At 39.7% G+C, this 25,362-nt stretch overlaps 1 protein-coding gene across 1 annotated transcript in view; it reads right to left on the bottom strand.

The window, feature by feature from the left end:
• LOC142148180 (phospholipid-transporting ATPase IK-like) overlaps positions 1 to 25,362 on the bottom strand; it is a 460,892-nt gene that overhangs the window by 233,227 nt on the left and 202,303 nt on the right. Inside the window, exons 8-10 of the mRNA XM_075204771.1 lie at positions 5,383 to 5,453; positions 3,968 to 4,050; positions 289 to 447 (exon numbers count right to left, since the gene is read on the bottom strand). Coding sequence (XP_075060872.1) covers positions 289 to 447; positions 3,968 to 4,050; positions 5,383 to 5,453 — 313 coding nt within the window. The remainder of the gene's footprint in view (positions 1 to 288; positions 448 to 3,967; positions 4,051 to 5,382; positions 5,454 to 25,362) is intronic.

The raw sequence follows: 25,362 nt of genomic DNA, 5'->3' as shown, positions 1-25,362 counted from the left end.
ACTTCTCCCACATCCTGCCCCCGACAAGCCTCAATTATGCGATTCACCACAAGTCGCGTCATTTTGGGCCCGCCCCATACAACAAAATGACTATTCCAAAATTACGCTCCTCCCACTATGCCCCCTCCTCCTGGATCTTCCGGAGGGTTAGAACCCAAAGTCGGCAAGTATATATTATATACAATAATTAATTTATGATCAATGAATATTCTTTCAATTGTGGTATTTACATTTTAAGAGAAACAAATATGCACTGGCAGGTTTAATAGTAGACAATGTTTTACAAACCTGCATAAATGACAAGACCATAACAGCTTGCAGTGTTGCGGATCCTGCATTCTCTTAGGAGAATGTTGTCATTATTCAAGGAATACTTTTTGCCTTTCCAGTTCAAGACGCCCACAAAACTGTGTAGCCGGGCATTTGGCACTTCACAGGTTACCAATCCTGTAATTATAATCCTCTTTAAGAGAACAGAACTATAAAGAATAAATAGATTTACCTTGTTATAATTGAAAGCAATTAGGTGATATCTTAAAAGAGTGCAGATTGTGGTAAATGAGAAACTATAAATAGTGCTATCCTAATAAACAATGCTCTAGACTAAAAAAATCAATAAAGTTATAAAGAAAAAAGACAGTATGGAAGTAACAGGCAAAACAAAAAAAGTGTAAAGCTAAAATATAAAAAATATAAAAAGAACGGTCATCCCTTTAAGGTCAATAGTTTATAGAATTCACACACATGTACTTGGGACATGTTTGTACCACTCCTCATGAACTTAATGAAAATTCCTTGCGTAGGAACAAGAGGAAAAAGTTATTTAATTGCCCCTGAAAAAATGTACATGAAACATTTATCTGGCTAAACTGATGTACATATTCATACATTCATAATTCCAGTAATTTGTTCCAGGGAATATTTCCAATCAGAACACTGAGGGTTTGTTTCATTTAGGAACGTAAATGTCGACATCTGCCATAATTTGTGTAAAATTGATCTGCGCATACTCAGAAATGGACAATACACCAGTGAATGCAAGAACATCCAATTAATCTTCGAGCGTAAAGGACACTTAAGACAGCCTCTGATTCAAGCTTTCAGCATCTCAAAGGTACATGTTTTTCTGTCGTATCACTTGCACCAAGTACAGGTTGGGTGTAAGTGACGATTGATCATGTGTGTGCAATCGGAAGCAATTGTAAAAATGCATCTTATGTACAGGAGACATTAATAACATCATGATAAATATATTGCATAGAGGGGATTTTTATTTATTTTTAAAAATACTTTTTTTTTTCTTCTTCATTAATGACTATATTTTGTGCATTCTGCTGAGACTTTATATGTATTGGATGTATCCTGCAGTGTATTGTATCTGTTACAGCAGAGAGCACCTAGGCTCGTATTTAAATAGAGACATTTCTTCAGATCTTCTTGTAGTTGAATACGTACGCACATATGACCTAATTACATGCAGGTTTTTTTTTATTTAAAAACAGCAATTTATGTTAATTTTCATGCCTTAATGAATTCGACCCTGAAAATCTATCTGTGCATTTTTAACAAAACGTAAGCTGACCACTTATGAGTAAACTTTCCTCAGGTAAGTTTTTGCATGCACTTTGTGCATAGACTATTATCACTGCATCAGACTGTGCACTAATAAGACACAAACAGCATTAACATTGTTGGAAACAATTGGAGACTTTCTACCATTGCTTTACGCCATGGAAAGCTTTTGTATTCACAGGAGTGGGCTATAGACATCATATTATATGTCTAAATGCAAGACTATTTATAACTCCTCATTTGTTAAGTGGCTTACTGTGATTAATGAAATATTAGTTATTGTAGTTGTTATTACAATTTGTTATTGGATTTGGTGCAGATCATCAAGTTGCTGATGGTTTTTCCTGCTGTATATAGCATGTGAAAATATAATTTTATTAATGAGTTGAGAACTTATTAATTGATTTTATGATTATATATTTTAAATAAATTATGCTTTATTTTTTTTGTAACAATCAGTTCCATGAGTATAGGAATTCCTCCATCAATTAAATATAGATTTCTTTTACCAATAGTTGTTTTTTTATAATAAGAACAACAATTTCAAAGCTACTTTAGCTAATTATTGGTACCAAGTGATGTTATGCAAAATACGATACCGCAACTATGCTTTTATATATCAGGATATGCGCCATCAGTTTTTGTTAACATTGGTTTGGTCCAGGGCACACCATTTTTTTATTTGGTGGTTACTACATTAGGCTATGGTACAACCAGGAGAGTAATTAGGAATAAAGGGGGTCCCATAACAACATTCTTAAGGCATCCTCTCTTCTCCTTTCCATGCAACACTGTACTATAGGGGGGGATTCAATTTTGCGTGAAATCCTGTCAGAGTCTGATGATGACTCTGGGAGGATGTTACAGTACTAAAACATGCCAGATTTTTGAGGGGCGAGCAAATATCAGCAATGTTTTACTTAGCTTAGTACCCATGTTATGAATTTTATGTAACCTGAATGAATTCAAATAATAAATGTGTACTTATTGTGGTGAAACGAGGTATTAATATCACCTCAACCAGTCTGCACCTCGTTTCTCACAAGTGGACTATAAAAACATATACTTTTTCTAGCCCTCTGGTTCCTCATATTTGTCAGTCATATTTAAAAATGTATATATTCTATTTGTAAGTAGTTAAAATGTCTGCCAGCATGGATTTATTATCTTGCTGACTAGTCCATTGTTTCAGCCTAGGCAAAAGGATTATTGTCCACCAGTCCTGTATGAATGTACATCACACCAGGGAATCTCATGGTAAGATAGGGAAAAGGTCCACAGATAGAGTTGTATGTTTAATTACAGAGGACTGCATTGTGTATTTAAATGTAATGTGTCTGGATTGTGATGTCTCCTGTTTAAACAAACTCTGCTGTATAGCCACAGAACAATACCTATCCTTAATAATAACAAGTGTGGCTCATCTGCTATCCTTTTGTCTGTATGTTTACCTGTGAAAAGGTAAATACAGAAAAGGACCAATCAAACAGCTGCTGAAACTCCAGAGAAGATCATATATGGCTTTATAAAAGAGCTCCAGAGAACGTCAAACTGACATTCATTACCCAGTGATGGCTGGCGTTCAGATCCAGATCTCTGCCCTTACAGGAAAGACACAATTGGTCCCTGGAGTACTGCCAGGACCAATGCTTCTAATATCAGAGCGAGGGTCACTTACCCTCTCGATATCAATAAATGGGTAACATTTCACCCGGACGTACCCTTATCCTTAAAATTGGGATCACTTATCCCAAGCAACCAAGAGAACTCATGTCCCTTCTGGGCTGACGGAATGCAACCAACAATCTTGTCCTCTGGAATGGTGCCTACTGTTCAAAGGGTGGCAGTTTCGCTTAACACATAAATAAAGTCAATGTGTGCCCACCAAGCATAGTCTGCCGACTGCGCAATGTTTTCCGTCAAAACACAAAGCAGCTGGGGGAAGCTGAAACAAAGCCGGGGGGGGGGGGGGAAGAAATACTTGCCCCGACTAAATTTTGGCACTCCAAGCATCTGTGAGGAATCTCCCAAAACAGGGGGAAGAAAAACATGACTCGATCAGGCGTTGACAGAGCACCTGCTGAGAAGCTCCAAAAAATAGGGAGGGAGGGCAGGCAACTCATTCTGTAGACTAGAGGCAGAACACCATCAGCCAGGGAAATTTATAATGTGGCCTAAGTGACCTCCCACCATGACACAGCAATGGGCATACCCAAAGCTGACTTAGGCTGCTCACTTTAACCCCTTAGAGAGGGATAAATAATATTGTGAAAATACTCCTCAGCTTTTAATTTCCCTCTGGCTTAATTCATCCCTCAGTTACAAAAGAAACATTCATGAAATATAATGACTGTAGTGTTCCTTCCAGCAAATTTCAAATGAAACAGTTACTCACCATCAAATTCTGCCAAAGCTTGTTCAGTATGTAGGGCACAGTGTGTGACCGCCAGGGACTGACGGAACTTGAGGTTAGTCTCTCTGCCAATTAGATACAGAATGTTCAGCAGGGACATAAGTAATATACTAAAATAATAGATATCTTGGTGTGGATTAAGCACAGTTGATAAGTAAATGATCTGGATATGAAAGCAAATTATTTACTTTGCCTATATGATATATGGACATCTACCAGCCATTAATAAAATAACAGACAGAGAAAGAAGTTCATAATTCTGATAACAGCTCCACTTAATGCAATTATAGTTGTAATGTTTTGTATAACAAAGCTGAATGCATCCATTTTGGTGATCCCCATTGCCTCCTTGGTGACAGCAGCTGCCACATGTGGTACATATGTCCTGGCTCTTTTTCCAGCAGCAAGCATGATACTAAAGTAAGACACCTGATTGCTTACAGCTACTGCAACTTGGCAGTTAATCACAATAGTGCCTGTGCAGCACAAAAACAAAAGCCTTTTTCACAACCGGAAGACTATGGGAGTCCAGTTATTATAATTTGTAAAGGACAGTTTCGCTCAACAGCAGCTGACTACTTTAAGGTTTCTACAGTGACTAGTTTTGTATCATGTCTAAACCTTCCGCTGTCTTTCCTAGTTTCCCACATGACGCACAGAAATGCCATCCACCAAGGACTGCATTATTTTTGGCGGCTCATAAAATTGCTGCTGCCTTGTAACAACAACATGCACTTTCCTGCCCAGTTGCTACAATTGTTATTATATGTATCATGTGTTCCCTAAACATCTTAGGGCCTGAGTCATTAAGGAGAGCAAGGCAAAAAGGAGTATATTTGATCCTGGATAAACCATATTACAATGCACGGGTGCAAATTGGTTTTATTATTTTACATATAAATACTGGCTGCTTTTTCATGTAGCACACAAATACTTGATAGCTTTATTATTACACTTAAATTTAAAGTTCCTCTAGCACATGCCCTACCCCAACTATAAATCTGTCCCCACATTTTAAATTTACCTCACCCATCCAATGCAACATGGTTTTGCCAAGGTGCAAAGTTACTCCTTGTTTTTGCTTTGCTCTCTTTAATGACTGAACCCATTAGAGTTTAAGCTCATTTGGGCAGAGAAGTCTTTACCTTTTTGTTTCATGTCATTGTTTATGAAATTGCGTATGTCATGATCAATATTAATAATAATAATAGTATTAATCCAGTGGGCTATTGTTTCACTCAACTTTTGACTGTTTTTCTGTGTTTTCACTCAACTTTACATTCTTGCGTGATAGACCAGACATTCTGGCACTTTTTATATAAGCTTCAAGGGTTTTATAAATTATATGGTGCTCAAATATGGTAGATATTTTGAGAGAAATATATAACATACTATACCCATCAATTCCTGCAGTTTCTACATAACACAGACTTTTTGGTTCTGTACTGTACAACAGTAACATATCCGCCTGTAAGTAAGAAAAACTTGTTATTAACAAACAATATAATTACACAGAAATGCACTTCATATATATATATATATATATATATATATATATATATATATATATATATATAAAACAAAATAAGTGGGAGGGGGCGCCACATAGTATAATACTGTATGTAACAATACAGGCTAATGTGCCAAGTAGTAGAAATAAAGATCACCACGTGGGTACAGACACACAGGTTGAAGTGAATCAATAGAATAGGTGCACTCTGGAGTACCAGCACCAAGCAAATATAATATGCGTACCAGATATAAAATCTTTAAGGCTTATCTGTTAGTATCCTGCATCATCAAGAGCTCAGGTGTTTCTTCCAAGTCAGTATTGCCTCACACAGCATTAGGGGTACAGAGCTGGCACTTCATATGTTCTCAGTAGTAACCAGAATTGCAAGATGAAAAACTCACATAGTGTGATACTGTATATCCACACATTTATTTTATAAAACAATATAGATTTACACTTACATAAAATACTTTGAAAAAGAGCTTATCAGGGTATCTTTGTAAAAAAGCTAAATCATTAGAAGCATCGATGGAGGCTCACCAATATTTCCTCCTGATGAAGTCTTTATTATATGAGACGAAACGCGTTGAGGACTGCTTGTTGATGAGCCTACTGAGTCCAGCAGTATGTTGGTGAGCCTCCATCGATGCTTCTAATGGTTTGGCTTTTTTACAAAGATACCCTGATAAGCTCTTTTTCAAAGTATTTTATGTAAGTGTAAATCTATATTGTTTTATAAAATAAATGTGTGGATATACAGTATCACACTATGTGAGTTTTTCATCTTGCAATTCTGGTTACTACTGAGAACATATGAAGTGCCAGCTCTGTACCCCTAATGCTGTGTGAGGCAATACTGACTTGGAAGAAACACCTGAGCTCTTGATGATGCAGGATACTAACAGATAAGCCTTAAAGATTTTATATCTGGTACGCATATTATATTTGCTTGGTGCTGGTACTCCAGAGTGCACCTATTCTATTGATTCACTTCAACCTGTGTGTCTGTACCCACATGGTGATCTTTATTTCTACTACTTGGCACATTAGCCTGTATTGTTACATACAGTATTATACTATGTGGCGCCCCCTCCCACTTATTTTGTTTTAGATTTTATCCAGTTCACCATCTGGCCTTGTGGGGATTTGGCAGCCGCCTGAACATAGGACTATCGTTTATCTAAAGGGACTTTAATTTGTACTTATTTGTCTGCCCAGAGTTACGCGCTGTATTATCTATTGTATTTTGCTATATATATATATATATATATATATATATATATATATATATATATATATATATATATATCAGAGATACTGCCAACATATCTCCTGCTCTAAACCAGGACAATGTGAGCATGTCTCTGAGAAGCAGCAGTGCGCACACAAGAAATGGTGTGCGGCAATGTTACATTGGGTGTATGATCACACCATGTGAGCATTCAATATCTTTCAGAAGCATTTCTAGTTGTTCCAAAGCACTTGGCTGCCCACAACTCACCTCATTTCCATAAAAAAGACCATTGAAGTGCTATAGGCACCATGTTCAGTGCGGAAATGCCCCCAAACATAACAGCATCTGGGACAAACGTGCTGACTGGCAGGATAGTGTGATAGCTCACTCAAATCGGATCTGTCCTGATAAAATGAGGATAATAACTTGCCCTGGTAGATCTAGGATATTTTTGCACCCCCATCAGTATATGGCTTCCCTACTCATATACTGATGAGGGTGTTGTTTAAAGATAAGGTTTAGAAGCACTAAAAGGAACCTGTCCAAAGATCTCTAGCTAAAAAAAATGATGCCGTTTCCCCAGAAGCTTATTCACTGAGGAAAGAGCATTTGGTTCAGCATGTTATTTCCTCTACCAGTCTAGCAGAGTTGATCTGGTGTACAGCAAGAACCATAACACATATATTATTTACATCTGGTATGCACATATACCTTTGTGTGATCTAAACTAATCACTTACGGCTTATAGAAAATACTGCACTATCTTTGGTATTCTCTTTTGTGTTATCTTTTGGCCTATATAACCAGAGTTTATTAATACGACTTTCCATGAGGATCTTGGAATTTATATACAGAAGTGCCTTAACATTAATCATATCCGTTACGCATATTACTGACACCTAGCTAGTTTAAGGCGTCACTAGGAAAACTACTACACTTTCCTTCTTCTCCTGTCTTCTTAGATCCTACTAAGCCATCGGACTTAGCATCCGTTCAACTGAAGGAAAGCAGCCACCTTGTTTAAAGACATCTGAACTATTTTGTGGCCAAAAAACAGGGTGCTTTTTGACTCTTCTAGTAGTACATCTCAAAACAAAAAAAAATATTTCTTGCTTTTAAAATCCAAGTGTTTGACTGTATTGGTAATTGTGTGAGGGGCAGCATCACTTACATCTTTGTTACTAAGCGGCCAAAAAACAGGGTGCTCTTTGACTCTGAGCAGAACACACCAAAAAGAAAAAAAACAAAGAATATTATTTTTAAGAACCAATAGTATAAATTTGAATGATATCGTCAAAGAGTGTCTCAATAACTGCAAAGTAACAGTCCCTCCTTCACCCTATCTCAATGGACATTGACCTGGTGCGGTGGCAGGTACAAGTAGCTCCAATTTCAAGTAGCTTTACTCCTCTTGTCAATCATGGATCAGTTAACAGATCAGGAGCTTCCCAGTACTAGTACATTTTCCATCTTTGCCAGTAAAAAAAGGTCATGTGAGAACAAAGTCTAAGAAAGCAAACTCAAAATCCAAACATTGTTTGTCAATCTCAAAGAAAACATCAGCTCTTGATATAAAAATTAAGGAAAAAGTTACTGATGAATGTGGTTCTTTGTCTAAAAAAATTTAAATTGTTTTTTTTTTTTTTTTACCAGTAGTGACACACTCCCATTCTATTTAGTTGTTTGGAAGAGCTGGTGAACAGCTGAAAATATTTATCATGTGGGAGAATCAGGTTTCAGTCTAAATAAATTATAAGCATTTATGCGAACAAAATGCAGTCTGGAGTAAGATGGCCTGTGAATATAGAAGGGTAGACAGGTTTCTTAGCCAAAGTGGGAGCTCCATGTATTTAACATGCATTCAATTTTTATTGTGAATGAAGCACCTATATTGCAGCATTTTGCTGATTGACTGAACACAACAATTATTATAAGAATTAAGTTTTCACACCAGCACTTTTGTTGATTTTACTTATTTGTAACTAGAGATGGGCGGGTCCGGTTCCCCGAGAACCCAACCCACCCGAACTTTGGGTATCCGAGTACCGTAGCTCGGTACTCTCTCGCCCGCTCGGAATCCAAATCGAGGCCGAACGTCATTGTGACGTTGTCAGATCTTGGGGCTCGGTTCTCGCGATACTTCAAGATTTTAAATACACGCCTCCACAGCAATCCATCGCCATTTCACAGAGGGAGAGAGCAGGGTGTAGTCACAGGCTGATTAGAGCAAGGACAGAGAATCCAATATTCTTATTCCAATTGTTGTAACACAAATCGCTAGAGAAGAGAGGAGGATAGAGGTTTTTTTTTCTTTTCAATATTTGGCACTCCCCAGTGCTTTTGGGGTGTCCTCCCTAATTGTGCATAAATATTTCTGGCTGTCAAAATTACTATCTGTCAGCAGTATCTACCAACTAATTTTTAGCACTCCCCAGTGCTTTTGGGGTGTCCCCCCTAATTGTGCATAAATATTTCTGGCTGTCAAAATTACTATCTGTCAGCAGTATCTACCAACTAATTTTTAGCACTCCCCAGTGCTTTTGGGGTGTCCCCCCTAATTGTGCATAAATATTTCTGGCTGTCAAAATTACTATCTGTCAGCAGTATCTACCAACTAATTTTTAGCACTCCCCAGTGCTTTTGGGGTGTCCCCCCTAATTGTGCATAAATATTTCTGGCTGTCAAAATTACTATCTGTCAGCAGTATCTACCAAATGATTTTTAGCACTCCCCAGTGCTTTTGGGGTGTCCCCCCTAATTGTGAATAAATATTTCTGGCTGTCAAAATTACTATCTGTCAGCAGTATCTACCAACTAATTTTTAGCACTCCCCAGTGCTTTTGGGGTGTCCCCCCTAACTGTGCATAAATATTTCTGGCTGTCAAAATTACTATCTGTCAGCAGTATCTAGCAAATAAATTTTAGCACTCCCCAGTGCTTTTGGGGTGTCCCCCTAATTGTGCATAAATATTTCTGGCTGTCAAAATTACTATCTGTCAGCAGTATCTACCAACTAATTTTTAGCACTCCCCAGTGCTTTTGGGGTGTCCCCCCTAATTGTGCATAAATATTTCTGGCTGTCAAAATTACTATCTGTCAGCAGTATCTAGCAAATAAATTTTAGCACTCCCCAGTGCTTTTGGGGTGTCCCCCCTAATTGTGCATAAATATTTCTGGCTGTCAAAATTACTATCTGTCAGCAGTATCTACCAACTAATTTTTAGCACTCCCCAGTGCTTTTGGGGTGTCCCCCCTAATTGTGAATAAATATTTCTGGCTGTCAAAATTACTATCTGTCAGCAGTATCTACCAACTAATTTTTAGCACTCCCCAGTGCTTTTGGGGTGTCCCCCCTAATTGTGCATAAATATTTCTGGCTGTCAAAATTACTATCTGTCAGCAGTATCTACCAACTAATTTTTAGCACTCCCCAGTGCTTTTGGGGTGTCCCCCATAATTGTGCATAAATATTTCTGGCTGTCAAAATTACTATCTGTCAGCAGTATCTACCAAATGATTTTTAGCACTCCCCAGTGCTTTTGGGGTGTCCCCCCTAATTGTGCATAAATATTTCTGGCTGTCAAAATTACTATCTGTCAGCAGTATCTACCAAATGATTTTTAGCACTACAAGTGCTTTGGGCTCAGAATGGATTCAAAGCAGTCCACATATGAGCAAAATGAGCAACCAGGTTCTGTCACCAGTCCTGATGGTAATGTTCCCAGTACGTCATCTGGGAAAGGCGATGTCAAACTACACCGTTTTTTGAAATCATACAAAAAAACACACACCAAAAAAAAAATTACGGTGTTGAAGTGAAGAAAAAGTCTAACTGAGGAAAAGTTAAGTGCCGATAAAAAAAAAATTGCCAACATGCCATTCTACACACACAGTGGCAAAGAGAGAGTGAGGCCTTCGCCTTTCTCTATTAGTGGCAGATCCAAAAATGTTACCAAGCCTACAAGTGGTGCACAACTACTGTTACGGGTCAAAGCCGAGCTGCAAGATATCAGTAAGGCATTGGAGGATAATGTTTGCTCTGAATCAGAAATGACACCAATCCCTGTGGAGAGTCCATCCAACAGTGGTATGTCTAATCGTGAGCATTCTGTTAGTGTACCCATAAAAAAGGGCTCTTTCAGCAGCTCTGCTGATGTGTACCTGAACAGCCCGAGTGTAGCCGGTGATACACAAATTGAGGATGCCACTTTGGAAATAGAAGAGGATGAGGGGGAGATTTGTGTAGACGATGAGGGCGCTAATGATGATGTTGATGATTATGATGCAGACAGATACCAAATTGCCTTTCTCAATCTCTATTTATATTCTAGATTATATAACAGCTGAATAGTTTTCTATCTTACTCCTAGTGGAGAGGGGATCTGATGCAGACAGATACCAAACTGCCTTTGTCCATTTCTTTGCATATTCGAATTTCTAGATCTACAGTCTATGCAGGCTGCTTTTTTTATATTCAACTACAAGTGGAGGGCGGGAGGGGGAGCATAGATAGCTACCAAACTACCGTGGTTTATTTAATTTTACTTTCTAGTTCCACAGTCTTTGCAGGCTGCTTTTTTTATATTCAACTACAAGTGGAGGGCAGGGGGGGGGGGCATAGATAACCACCAAACTACCGTGGTCCATATAATTTTACTTTATAGTTCCACAGTCTGTGCAGGCTGCTTTTTTTTATATTCAACTACAAGTGGATGCATAGATAGCCACCAAGCTACCGTGGTCCATTTAATTTTACTTTCTAGTTCCACAGTCTGTGCAGGCTGCTTTTTTTATATTCCACTACAAGTGGAGGGTGTAATATACACCCAAAGACAATGGCTGCATTGCCAATAATCAAAGATGGAGGAGGTAGACAACCAGGTTTGACTGTATAATTTGCAGACAAGTGTTTGAATTAAGGACGGCCTACCAGGGATTAAACAGTTTTTTTCATAATTTATTAGCTTTAGAATTACCTCACTTATCTAAGAAACTGGTGGAGCACTAAATTAGGTTATTTTAGACCAAAAAAATGGTATTTTTTTCAAAAATAGCAAAAGAAAACCAAACAAAACCAAAACCAAAACCAAAACACGCAAGGGCGGTTTTGCAAAACCAAAACACGAAGGTAATCCAGATCCAAAAACAAAAACAAAACCAAAACACGGGGGTCAGTGACCATCTCTATTTGTAACAATGATGATATAGTTTTCTAATGTAAATGACCAACTCTTTTGTTAGATGTAAAGCTTCTTCTTAAAATATAATACAAGCCTCTCTAACAGCTAGAGGTAATAATACACAAATTAGCAAAATTCTAATATATGTCTTAATACTTAATAACATGGAGGGCCTGATTCATTAAGGAACTTAGGGAATAATTTGAGAGTGTTTTCTTTATTAAGTTTTCTGGACAAAACCAAGTTGCAATACAAGGGGTGTAAATTACTTTATTGTTTTGCACATAAGTTAAATACTGTCTGTTTTTTAATGTAGCACACAAATACTTGATAGCTTATGTGTGACATGCATTTGACACGATTCTCGGTGAAATTCAGGATGCGGGAGAAATGCCAACGAGCCTGGGAGCCCGGGAGACTGAACCGAATTTCGGGAGTCTCCCGTTGGCAAGTATGACATTGTATTGTTATCATGTTCAAATATGAAATTCATCTTCAGCTCTCTGACAGAAGCCAGAAGGTTTTGTGCCAAAATATTGTGATATTTGGAGTAATTCATTATAACCCTCTATTCTAGAGCCCTAGCTGAAGAGAAATAGCCCCAAAGCATGATGTTGCCACCACCATGCTTCACAGTAGGTATTGATGGGTGATGAACTGCGTTGTCTTTGTGCCAAACATATTGTGAAGGAAAATGGATTTTGAAAATGATTGAAAGCCAAAATGGAGTTTGAAACTAAAATTGAAAAGGACGGTTTAATGTGTCTGTGTTTAGCATATCGTGAACATGCACTGAGCACAGTTAATATGACAAACCCTTCCAATCTAATTATATATCTGTGTGCTAAGTGTCTTAATGATATCATGTATTTGTGAATGCCAAACAGTGGCTGATGTTTAGACAGAAGGACTATGTCTAGCCAGTGTTAGGTTGCCTGGTATCATCCTGATGAAAAGTGTGCTCTTTATCTGATTATTGTGATTTTTGTGATGTAACAATAAAAACACCATACATTATACAGCGAGAATTTGTTCGTGTATGCATCACCTAAGGGTGCCCGTGTCGCAATATATATATATATATATATATATATATATATATACTAACACGAGGGGGGTGTTAGTATATAGGAGCGTTTCCGCTCTGTCTCCCCTGCTGCATTGCTATGGCAACCATAGCACCAGTGTTGTCTAGTGAAGAAACAGGAAGTGGAGAGGCACTTCCAGTTAGACCAGTAAAAACAACGCACGCAGTACTGTTAGCTGTGCTCTGTGTGTGTGTGTGTGTGTGTGTATATATATATATATATATATATATATATATATATATATATATATATACCTGCCCATCAAACTAGGGCTGGGGGATGAGCATCATGTATAAAAGCTTGCTTGTTTCATTTATTCAGTGAGACCAACGCTGGGGAAGCTGACTGGTCCTTAAAGAGCTGGTCTATGTCTAGCTAGCGTGGTCTCCATAATTGCTGTAAAATTTATATGGTGTCAAATACATTTTTCCATCCTGACAATAAAGCTGCATAAAAAGAAGAAGTTGTTCGCGTCTGCTTCAGCAGTAGCGGGCTCTTGCCACAAGTGGTGTCAGGAGTGGGATGCTCCGGGAAGCAAGTTTCCGCTACCCAACCCGTGCAGACGTCAACATGGAGGAAGTACTGAGAACCCTCGTGAATGTGACCGCTGTGCAGCAAGAGCAGCAAGCTCAGATGCTATGAGTCGCCGAAGCATAGGTGGAAAACACCAGGATCTTAAGGGAAGAGTTAAGCCAGGTGAGGCATGACGGAAATGAACCACCTGGTCCGGTTCTGCAGAAAATGTCACCAGCTAATGACGTAGAAGCATATCTGGTGTCCTTTGAGAGACTTGCAAAAAGGACAACATGGCCTCTTAAAGATTTGGCTGAGAGGCTGGCGCCATATCTGACTGGTGAAGCTCAGCGAGCTTATATGGATCTTGAGGAGGACCGAGCCTCTGATTATTTGTGTTCAAAGACTGAGATATTGACTCGCATTGGGGTTCCCGGGCCAGGCCGAGCCCAGCGCTATCGCCAATGGTGCTATGATAAAGATAAGCCGATCAGAGCGCAAATTGCTGAGCTTTCTAAAGTTTTAAAGAAATGGCTGCAAACTGAGGAGCATTCACCTACTCGGATTATTGAAGTTCTTGCGATAGATCACTGCACCCGGGGCTGAACCGCGATTTGCAAAGGTGGGTACTGCAATCAGACCCACAAACTTATAAAGAGATTGCCACAGTGGTAGAGAGGTTTTGTGCGCTACAGCAAATGACTAAAGAACCTGCATTTGTGCCAAAGCCGAGGACATGTAATCTCTGCTACATGGCCCAATGGCAAAACTGCTACGAACAGAGGGCCAGTTACAAAGGTGTCTAATCTGAAATGCTTTGAATGTGGTGAGCCAGGCCACTTTAAGGCAGAGTGTCCTAAACTACCGGAACCCATGGACTGCTCCGTGGCACATATTGGACCTGCTTTCCCAAGCTGTTTTACCATGAGTCCCATGTCAGGAAGTCCTTGTTTGTTCCGGGTGACGGTGCTCATCAACGAAAACCTTGTCCTGGCCTTGGTTGACTCAGGGAGTGAACTTTCATTGGTTTCCAGCTCTGCCTTACCCAAAACCATAACTTCTTGGTTGCCTAAGGTGAAGGTTCTTTGCGTACATGGCACGACAGAGGAGTATGAAAGAACAATACTACCAGTCACATTCAAAGACAAAAACATTATGGTGGTAGCTGCCATAGCACCTAAACTCCCATATCCACTCATTTTGGGGCGAGACTTTCCACTGTTTAATGAGGTCCTCGGTGAGCAGATCCGACCGGACATGCCGGCAACTGATGCAACGGTCGGAAGCCTGGTCTTAAAGGAACCACCTAAGAATCCACAACATCTGGACATCGATCTTTGGGAACCGCCAAACCGGAATGCCATCCTGGGAGTCACAGCAGGAGTTCTGCAAAAGCATCGACCTGCGGGGAAACATGGACAGTCCAAACTAGCATTGGTCGGTGATGTCGCAGATGAGCCCAACCCGCCTGTCAGCGAGGATACGGACTGGTCCGCAATACCAATTTTGTTTCCTCAGCAGGACTTTGCTCGGGACCAACTAAATGATGCCACTTTGGAACATGCCTTTAAAAGTGTGAGTGAGGTAAATGGGGTAGCGAAAGCCACCCAGCCTGCAGAAGGTATACCATATTTTATTGTCAAAAATAATTTTCTATGTAGAGTTGCTATTGTACAGGGTGAAAAAGTAGAACAATTAATGGTTCCTCAGGTGCATGTACCCCTAGTGTTAAAAGCAGCACACACACACACATGTCTGTGGGGGACACCTAGGGAAGGATAAAACACGGGAACGAGTTCTGCTTAGCTTTTACTGGCCCGGTGTACACATGGCAGTGAAAAAGTATTGCCGGTCCTGTCCCATTTGTCAGAGAACCTGTCCCAAACCCATGTACAGGGCACCTCTCATTCCAATACCAATAGTACAAGTTCCCTTTGAAAGGATAGCCATGGACCTTGTGGGCCACTGGAAAAATCCGCACATGGACACCAATATATATACTAGTGGTGCTTGACTATGCAACCAGGTATCCAGAGGCAATTCCCCTACGAAACATAAAGTCCAGCACCATAGCTAGAGAACTTGTATTGATGTTTACACGCTTGGAAATACCCAAAGAAATTCTCACAGACCAGGGTACTCCATTCATGTCCAAACTGATGAAGGACATGTGCCAGTTGCTAGGGGTTATGGCTCTTCACACCTCCGTGTATCATCCACAAACAGACGGCTTGGTGGAACGCTTTAACCGCACATTAAAGCACATGCTCAGGAAAGCCGTGGCTCAAGAGAAAAAAGATTGGGACACTCTTATTCCCTATTTCATGTTTGCCATCCGTGAGGTACCTCAAGCTTCAACAGGGTTTAAGTTATTTGAGTTATTGTATGGGAGACAGCCCAGGGGTACCTTGGATATGTTAAAGGAAGGGTGGGAGCAGCAAGGTCCCAGGGAGCCTGATCTGGTACAATTTGTGTCCCAAATGTATGAGAGACTAGGAAAGATAGGGCCCATTCTACAACAACATATAAAAAGAGGGATAGGAACGACAGAAGAAAAGTTATGACAAAAGTACTGTTGTTCGATCTTTCAAGCCTGGGGAAAAGGTTCTAGTTCTGTGTCCTACCCAGGAAAGCAAGCTTTTCGCCCATTGGCAGGGTCCATGGGAAGATCTAGAGGCTGTTGGTCTTGTCATGTTAACTTCCTTAAACCTTGGCATGATGAGGAAACCTCTCCTCAGGTAGTGAGTACTGCCATTGAAAAGTCTGAAGTGCCCATAGAGCCAGCTTTGTCTATCAACCAGAGACAACAGACTGAATAAATGATTCGCCGGAACAGGGATGTCTTCTCTTCCATTCCTGGGCGCACTACCTTAATCGAACACGACATTGTCACTGCACCAGGAGTCATTGTAAAACAGAAGCCATATTGCATTCCAGAGGCCAGACGGGTGGACGTGAGAAAGGAGATTGAGAAAATGCTCCAGTTAGACATGATTGAAGAGTGCACTTGTGAGTGGAATAATCCCATTGTGCTTGTCCCAAAACCAAATGGGACAATTAGGTTCTGCAATGACTTTAGGCGCCTAAACAGTATGTCACAGTTTGATGCCTATCCGATGCCACCTGTGGATGAACTGGTAAAAAATCTTGCTGGTAGTAACTCTTTGACAACTTTTGATCTAACAAAGGGTTATTAGCAAGTTCCCCTGACTTCCACGGCCAAGCCAAAGACTGCATTTTCCACCCCTGATGGTCTCTATCAATATAAAGTCCTACCCTTTGGGTTGCATGGGGCACCTGCCACCTTCCAAAGGGCCATGAATAAATTGCTACGGCCTCACACAGCTTATGCAGCCGCTTATTTTGATGATATAGTGATTTATACTCCAGACTGGGGATCACATTTAGCCAAAGTCGAGGTGGTCTTAGCTTCATTAAGGTCAGCAGGACTAACAGCTAACCCAGAGAAATGTGCCATAGCCATGAGAGAAGCCAAATATATGGGGTACGTTGTTGGTCGAGGGCATGTAAAACCCCAGCTAGGCAAAGTAGAGGCAGTCAAAAATTGGGCAAGGCCAGAAAAAAATTGCAGTTAAGAACCTTTCTAGGCTTACTCGGTTACTACAGGAGGTTTGTAAGCCACTTCGCCACAAGAGCTGCTCTACTTACGGACATGTTAAAAAAAAGTTGTCCAGATAGATTAACCTTGTCTGACTCTGCAGAAACTGCCTGGTCTGATCTTCGGTTAGCTCTTTGTTCCTCTCCAGTTCTACAAGCACCAGATTTTACCTGGAGGTTCTTCCGCCAAACTGATGCTTATGGTGTGTCCTGTACCTAAGTCGTAAGTTGCTTCCGAGGGAACAAAAATATGACACTGTGGAGAAAGAATGTCTCGCCATAAAATGGCCTATAGAAGCTCTGAGCTATTATCTCCTAGGCAGAGAGTTCACTCTAATAACAGATCATGCACCATTGCGATGGATGCAGAACAACCGGGAGGTAAATGCCAAGGTAACCCGCTGGTTCTTGGCACTGCAACCTCTCAAGTTCTCGGTAGAACACAGACCTGGCATTCTACACAAAAATGCAGATGCGTTGTCACGCAAATATACGCTCCTCGCGAAGTCCGCGTCCCCCTACTTGGAGACTCTAGGGGGAGTGATATGTAACAAAGGGAGGCAATTAGCTGGCAATATGCAGAGAGAGCATGGAAGTAGAGTAAAACATTGGTGCAGCTATGCACCTAGATTAATGATAAACCAGGTAATGACTTATGTGTAACAAACAATAGTTTAAGTTTTGAACTGGTTTGAAAGCTCCTTCCTCACAGAAAACAAACAGGGTGTGTCTGTGCAATGAGAACCATAGATGGGAGTTTCCTCTTAAAGGGAAGGTGGGTGTGTCTCCTGCCCATCAAACTAGGGCTGGAGGAGGAGCATTATGTATAAAAGCTTGTTTGTTTCATTTATTCAGTGAGACCAACGCTGGGGAAGCTGGCTGGTCCTTAGAGAGCTGGTCCTTGTCTAGCTAGTGCATAGGGTCTCCATAATTGTGTGAAATTCATATGGTGTCAAATACATTTTTCCATCCTGACAATAAAGCTGCATAAAAAGAAGTTGTTCACGTGTGCTTCAGCAGTAACGGGCTCTTACCACAATATATATATATATATATATATATATATATATATATATATATATATATATACATACAATACAACATTATATTATATATAACATATTAAACATATTATACATATTCATACTACATACCATCATACAATATACTATTATTATATATTATTATCATTAATACACTAGTTAATATTAATAATAATTATTATTATACATTATAATTAGAGATGGGCGGGCTCGGTTCCCCGAGAACCGGTCTCGCCCGAACTTCACCTATCCGAGTACCGACCCGAGCAGGGTCAGTACTCTGGCGCCAATTCGGAATCGAAATCGAGGCAAAACGTCATGACGTCGTTGGATCTCGGAGCTCGGTTCTCACGATATTTGAAATCCATAAGTACCTGCCTCCACAGCAATCCATCGCCATTTGACGGAGGGAGAGAGAAGAGTTAGGTCGCAGGCATCATTAGAGCAGGGATAGAGCAATTATTCTAGCAATAATTCTAGCAATTATTCTTGCAATTCTTCTAGCAATTATTATAGCGGGAAGAGAGGAGGATAGAGGAGACATTTTTGCAAACATTACCAACTGTTTGGGGTGTCATATTCCTACCTCCAGAAACTATTTTCTGCCTGCAGAAATAGAAATATACCAGCAGTATAAAGTTTGGAATTTTCACTACAAGTGCTTAGGGTGTGACATATAATTACCAAGTTAAAATAAATCTATTTTCTGGTGCAGAAATTATTACATACCAGCAGTATATATTTCGGAATTTGCAGTACATGTGTTTGGGGTGTCATATATTCCCCACTTATAAAAAATAAATGTTCTGTAGTTGTAAATACTATATACCAGCAGTATATATTTCTGAATTTGCACTACAAACAAACAATTTTTCTGGTACTGAAAGTATTATCTAGCAGCACTATATATTTCATATTTTGCACTACAAGTGTTTTGGGGTCTCCCATATACCCCTGTGTGAACAAACAATTTTTCTGGTGCTGAAAGTATTATCTAGCAGCACTATATATTTCATATTTTGCACTACAAGTGTTTTTGGGTCTCCCATATTCCGCTGTGTGAACAAACAATCTGGTGCTGACAGTATTATCTAGCAGCACTATATATTTAATATTTTGCACTACAAGTGTTTGGGGTCTCCCATATTCTCCAGTGTGAACAATCAATTTTTCTGGTGCTGAAAGTATTATCTAGCAGCACTATATATTTCTACATTGCACTACAAGTGCTTTGGGTCTTATTAAAATGGATTCACAGCAGTCCACATATGAGCAGGATCAGCAAGCAGGTGCTGTCACCTGTCCTGATGGTAGTCTTTTCTGTACGTCATCTGGTAAAGCCTATGTAAAAGTACATAGTCTTTTTAAGTCAGGGGAAAAAAAAATAAAAAAAATAATGTAACCGTGTTCAAGAGAAAAAGAGCTGTAACTGATGAAAAGTTAAATGGCGAGCAAAAAAGAATTTGCCAACATGCCATTCTACACACGCAGTGGCAAAGAAAGAATGAGGCCTTCGCCTTTCTCTATTACTGCCAGATATAAAAATGTTAATGAGCCTTCTTCTTGTAAGGTCACTCGTGAGCAAGCAAGACCAAGTAATTCGGAGTCCAAAAGTGGTGCATAAGTACTGTTACGTGTGAAAGCCGAGCTGCAAGAAAACAGTAAGGAATTAGAGGAAAATGTATGCTCAGAATCAGAAATGATACCAATCACAGACAGAATCATTATTCAAAAATGAAATATGTACACACTTTGCTCTAAAATATAGTTTTATGTATTTCAGATAAGTATGAGTCACTAAGAGTTAATTTTTTATTTCTCTATTATAAGTCAGGAAGTCCGTCGCAAAGGTATATAGTTATGGTAATACCGAGTTCTTAATGAAGAAAATGACGGACGACACTGGATTGCACGGTTGATGTAAGACCCCCTGGTTAAGTTTGGGGAGGGATCATAGTTTAGTGAATAACTAAGGGGATCAGTGGAATGAATACAGCCATTTTCCCATAGTGTCCAATCCAGCTGTCATGTTTACTGTAAAAAGTTCACTTTCTGCATTTCTGTTTGTTTTCAAACCCTTGTATTCAAATCTTTGTATTCTTATTATTTGTTGCTCTCCAATTTTCTCATTCTTTACATCTATGCTAGTATCTCTCTCTCTTCTCTTGTATAGAGATACAAAAAAACGTAGACACGGTCTCAGTAATGGGGCTAAGACATTTTTGACATAAGACGGACTCAGTGATATACACACTAGATTGACATAAGTTACAGAAACAGTTAAGGGTTTGTTTTATGTGTATAGAAGCTGCTAATTTTAAGCAGAAAGTTGTTTTTTAGTTGTGGAAATACGATTCACGTTTTATAGATTGCATGTCTGTTTTGTTTTTTTCTCCTGTATAAAGTGTGCCTTTATATTTATGCACAAAGGGTGTATGGATCGCTAGAGGTTAGACATACAGACATGCATCTCTATGTAGAACATTGGAGTAGGATTTTTGCCACAAGATATGACATAATGTGAAACCCTACAAAAATGTAGAATTTTCGTATTTTATATTTTTTCACTGTTAGACAGGCATGGACTGGATACTGTTATATTTCAAGAAAGTGTTATAGAGATAGACCCCTTTGCCAAGTAGCTGAACATGGGGTACTGAAAATGGCATGTGAGTTGGCAGAGGGAAAATCGATTGATATACATTGGTCTTCAGCATTTTTGTAGTCTAGGGGGCGACGTTGAGGTGACGGAAATATCCTTTATAGCAATACCAGCACATGAGTAGGACACTACATAGAGGACTTGATACACTGACACAGTTACCAACTGAAGTAGCTGCTAGTAAAGTCCACACTTATACACACGACTATACATGGCTGTTACACCAGGGCGAACATAGCTGTCAGATAGACAGCAGGGTTTTATGTGACAGCTGACAAATCTATGTTTTGCTTTGTTTTTCTTTGTATTGTTTTAAAATGTGAACACACACACACACAGGCACGCATACACATATTGGTTAATATATGAAGATTTGTGTTACCTGAAGAATAAACTGTCTGGAAGATGAAGAGATGTGGTTAGGAGTCTGGCGGAGAGATGTACAAGGTAGACCAGTTGCTCCCAGAGTGTATCTTTCAGACCTAGCGGAGGCAGCACATGGTCTGGCTCAGCTGGGTACAGAAGGTATGTGCAAGCTGGTAAGAGTATATTGGGGTGCACCAGACGTTTCTTCTCAAGCTAGTAGGACGGCAACGTCCTGCCTTGATTGAGAGAATGTCAGGAAGATGATAACAATAGAGCCATCCCATATCCCTCCTGCAGATGGGTTTTTCTCCAGGTAAAACAAATGCACGTCATCCAATTAACACCTTGCAGGATCCTCAAGTATACACTGGTGTACCGATGAAATATGTCTAGGTAAAGGTGTATTGAAATGTGTTTAATGTATTACTGTGTCATACTCATTTGTTATTCAATGTGATAGCCCTAGAGTTATAATAGGTGATAGGAGTATTCATGTTATTGATAATAAATGTATAATGTATGAGTAGTGGTAACAAATTACTTACTTTTCATTAGCCACAAACCAGTGTGAACATAAAGTAACGGTACTAGTGAGAACGAATTGAATAGAATGAGGGTTGGAACTTGACTGAAGTGGCTGGTAGCTTTGGCCACTAGTCCTCCCCCACTATCAAGACCAATCCTAAGCTGCATCCTAACCTTTTGACTTTTGAAATGTTTTTGACTTTTCTTGTGATGAGTTTGTAACTGAGAGACTGGTCTAGACCTTGAGATGAGAGGTAAATAGTGAGACAGCAACCGATAACGTTCAAAATACTGTCTCCTGAAAAGTTACACTAACTGTCAGGACGTTGGACCGGGAGAGTAAGTTGTGGAACAGTAATTTCATAGGCTCAGGTTATTTGACAGACAGGTACCAAGTGTAGGCTACCAGCATCACGACTTCAAGGGTAGCAGAGACACACTGGTACCCATTTCACCCACTGCAGAGAAGCCAACACCCAGAAAAGGGTCCAAGTGCACTCATGAATCTGTTCTGGGAGGCCTCGAATGCAGGTTAGTAGCACCTGAGCCAAAGATAGTTGTCCAGCATGAAGTTGTAGTTTTTCCTGTTCTGTGTTTCTCTCATTTCATTCTCTTTTCAGAACAGTGAATTCTTTTAATTGTGGACAGGTGATAGAGGCTGGTTCAGGAAATGATATTGAGGACTTGGGGATGAAGGAGAAGTTGGTAGCACTATCGGTCCAGCCAATTACTCTATTCAATTCAGGGGTAAAGGAGAATTTGGAAACCTTGGAGCTTGGAGAAAGTGCGAGGGGCTATTTGTATGAGTAGCATTGCATCCGTAAGTACGTTGACCCCATAGTTGAAGAGAGGTACATCCGGCGATGCCAGTCCAGTAATATTCGGACTTGAGCAGGCCTTCTTGAGAATGATTATCATTCTTGGGTGGGTAAGGTTGTAGACCAAAAAGTGCTGGGTGTGCTCTCACGTGACTCTGTGATTATATCGAGTAGGACTAGTTCTATTTCCACTAAATATTCCTGAGGTACCCGAGTTATGGGTGGGAGGTCACTAGGGGAAAAGTACGACACCTAAGTCTGGAGTCTCCCAATATTTGGCAAGCCAACCACTATTTCATGTACAAAGAAAACTTAAGTATTGGGAGACTCAAAAGAACGAACAGACAATAGCCCATCCACAAGTGTTAATGAAAAGAATAGATGACATTATTAGAGTGTATATACTAACGCAAGCTGAAGGAGATTGTATATGACATTATTGATAGACATAGGATGATGTTATTGATGAACATGTACTATTTAAATGTTGTCTGAGCTAAAAGACATGCTGTGGACAAATGAACCTGTTAGACATAAAGAACTGAAGTAGAGTATTCTGTATAACTGATACATGTTCTATTGTTCTCTGTACCCCTCCAAATAATGTATTACATGTTTTATTGTACCATTGAGGGGCATACAAAAAGGTTATCACCAAGCTCCAGAAGTATACAGTCTATAGTAAAAGAAAAAAATTGTTTAGAGGATTAAGACTCTCTATTGTGATAACTTGTTTAGATCTACAGACAGCGTGGTCATACACCAAGGGGGACTTACACTACAGAGCAATGAAACGTGGTACTGAGATCCTGCATATAACATCTTTAAGGTAATAGTTTATTATACTATCAAAGGGTGGAACTGTCGAAGTCGTATAATTGGATGAACGAAAGTATATTGATTAATATTGTTTTGCCGTGCGATTGCGATCAGTATGTCTCGTAACACGTGGCATACCGCGATCGTCCGGTAAAATACGCACGCACACACTCGTACTCTAACATTTAGTTATTTATATATTTTATATTTATATTTATATTGATTCCATTCCACAGTGATTTATGGCAGATAGTATTTAGTTTATTATTAGTTTATATATTATGATTATATGTACACTTTAGTGTTATTTAAGGGTAAGGTTATAGGAAATGTGTCATGTCTGGTATCATTTTAATCCCCTATTCATCAGCAGTTGTCCGGTTCTTTCGCCGAAGAGATCGCACATTGCATACTCTAGTTAGTGATGTTAGGGAATAACTGCTTAAAGTGATACTGACTGTAATGTGTAAATAGACTAGATTAAACTGGTTTCTGGGCGGGAGAATCATCTGGAATGTTGGCCCTCAGCCTTGGAGGGGGTCATTTGAACTAGCCTATGACCTGTTTACACCGGACCCCCCTGAAGTCTGGACCTATAGAAGCAAGCCACATCATCTGCATTGTTTTCTCTGTAATACTGAGTGTATATAATATAGCTGTGCTGGCACTGGCTTCAGTCTTCTCTGACCACAATATTCTGGAGTGAAGTACTGTCTGCTGGTACCAATGGGAGCGCAGCTTAGTGAGCGAATGCATGTATGTATGTTTCTTTGTGGTATTGGCTGTACTGTATTATAATCATGTATTGAATTGTTAAATTTTGCATCTGCTAAAATAAATTACTTTGTGCCTTGGAAACACAAATCGCTTATGCAATGCTTATTTGAAAACTATAGAATTACTTTAATAAATCCCTGAGGAGAGTCCATCCACGAGTGGTATGTGTAATCGTGACGATTCTGATAGTGTACCCATAAAAAAGGGCCCTTTCAGCATTTCTGCTGATGTGTGCCTGAACACCCCGAGTGTAGCCGGTGATACACCAAGTGAGGATGACATTTTAGGATTAGAAGAGGATGAGGGGGAGATTTGGGTAGCCAATGAGGGTGCTGATGAGGATGCAGTTCATTGTGTAAGTCCTGCACCAGTGGCAGCAGTGTGGCGCCAGTGGCAGAAGTTCTGGCACTTGAGGTTCTGGCACCAAATTGCACTTTCCAAACACAAGCAGGGATGATGCAAGTAACAGACCACAACAGTTTGACATCTAGGCTGGTTTGAAAGATTTTACCAAAAAATGTGTGACCTTGCCCATAACTCCAAACAATCCAACTATTAACATGCAAAGGATAGTGGAGGGCCTAGCAGGGATTAAACTGTATTTTTCCTAATAATAAGGTTTGGGTGTAATATACACCCAAAGACAAGTGCTCAATTGCTAAGAGTCATTGATGAAGAGTATGGCAAACAGGCTTGTCTGTAGAATTTGCAGGCAAATTCTACTGCGTTATATAGGTAACACCCAAAGAGAACAGCTCCATTGCTCCATTGCTAATTGTAATTGCTGAAATAGAAATAATAGGGCTTACAGTCTTGGTCTAAATCTGCAGTTACATTTTATTGTACCATAGCTCACTCAGAAACAGGAGAGGTGGCAGGGTTCAGTGCTAATCTTCCTCAAACAATACTAATTCATCCCCACTGGAATCCACCATCATAGAAGTCTGTGTACTATAAAGTAATTGCCGATAATGGCCTTCCAAATGGAATTAGTAGTTCATTTTAGGGCAGAGCTGACACCATTTTCGGCCAATTCTTTTACAGCAGAGTAAATATCAAAATAATGTGTGGACTCATCTGCATCACCACTGGGTGTCTTGGGAAAGCAACTTTTTTTCCAACAAGCAGTTGCCAGAGAAACTGAAGGAGAAGATGTCATTACAAGATGTTAATAGCTCTTGGATCCTGGTGAAGCAAATTAAGTAGTTAATCTACAATTAA

This window comes from Mixophyes fleayi, chromosome 1, assembly GCF_038048845.1.
Source record: "Mixophyes fleayi isolate aMixFle1 chromosome 1, aMixFle1.hap1, whole genome shotgun sequence".
NCBI classification, from domain to species: Eukaryota; Metazoa; Chordata; class Amphibia; order Anura; family Limnodynastidae; genus Mixophyes; species Mixophyes fleayi.
This window is presented reverse-complemented; position numbering and strand designations above follow the sequence as displayed.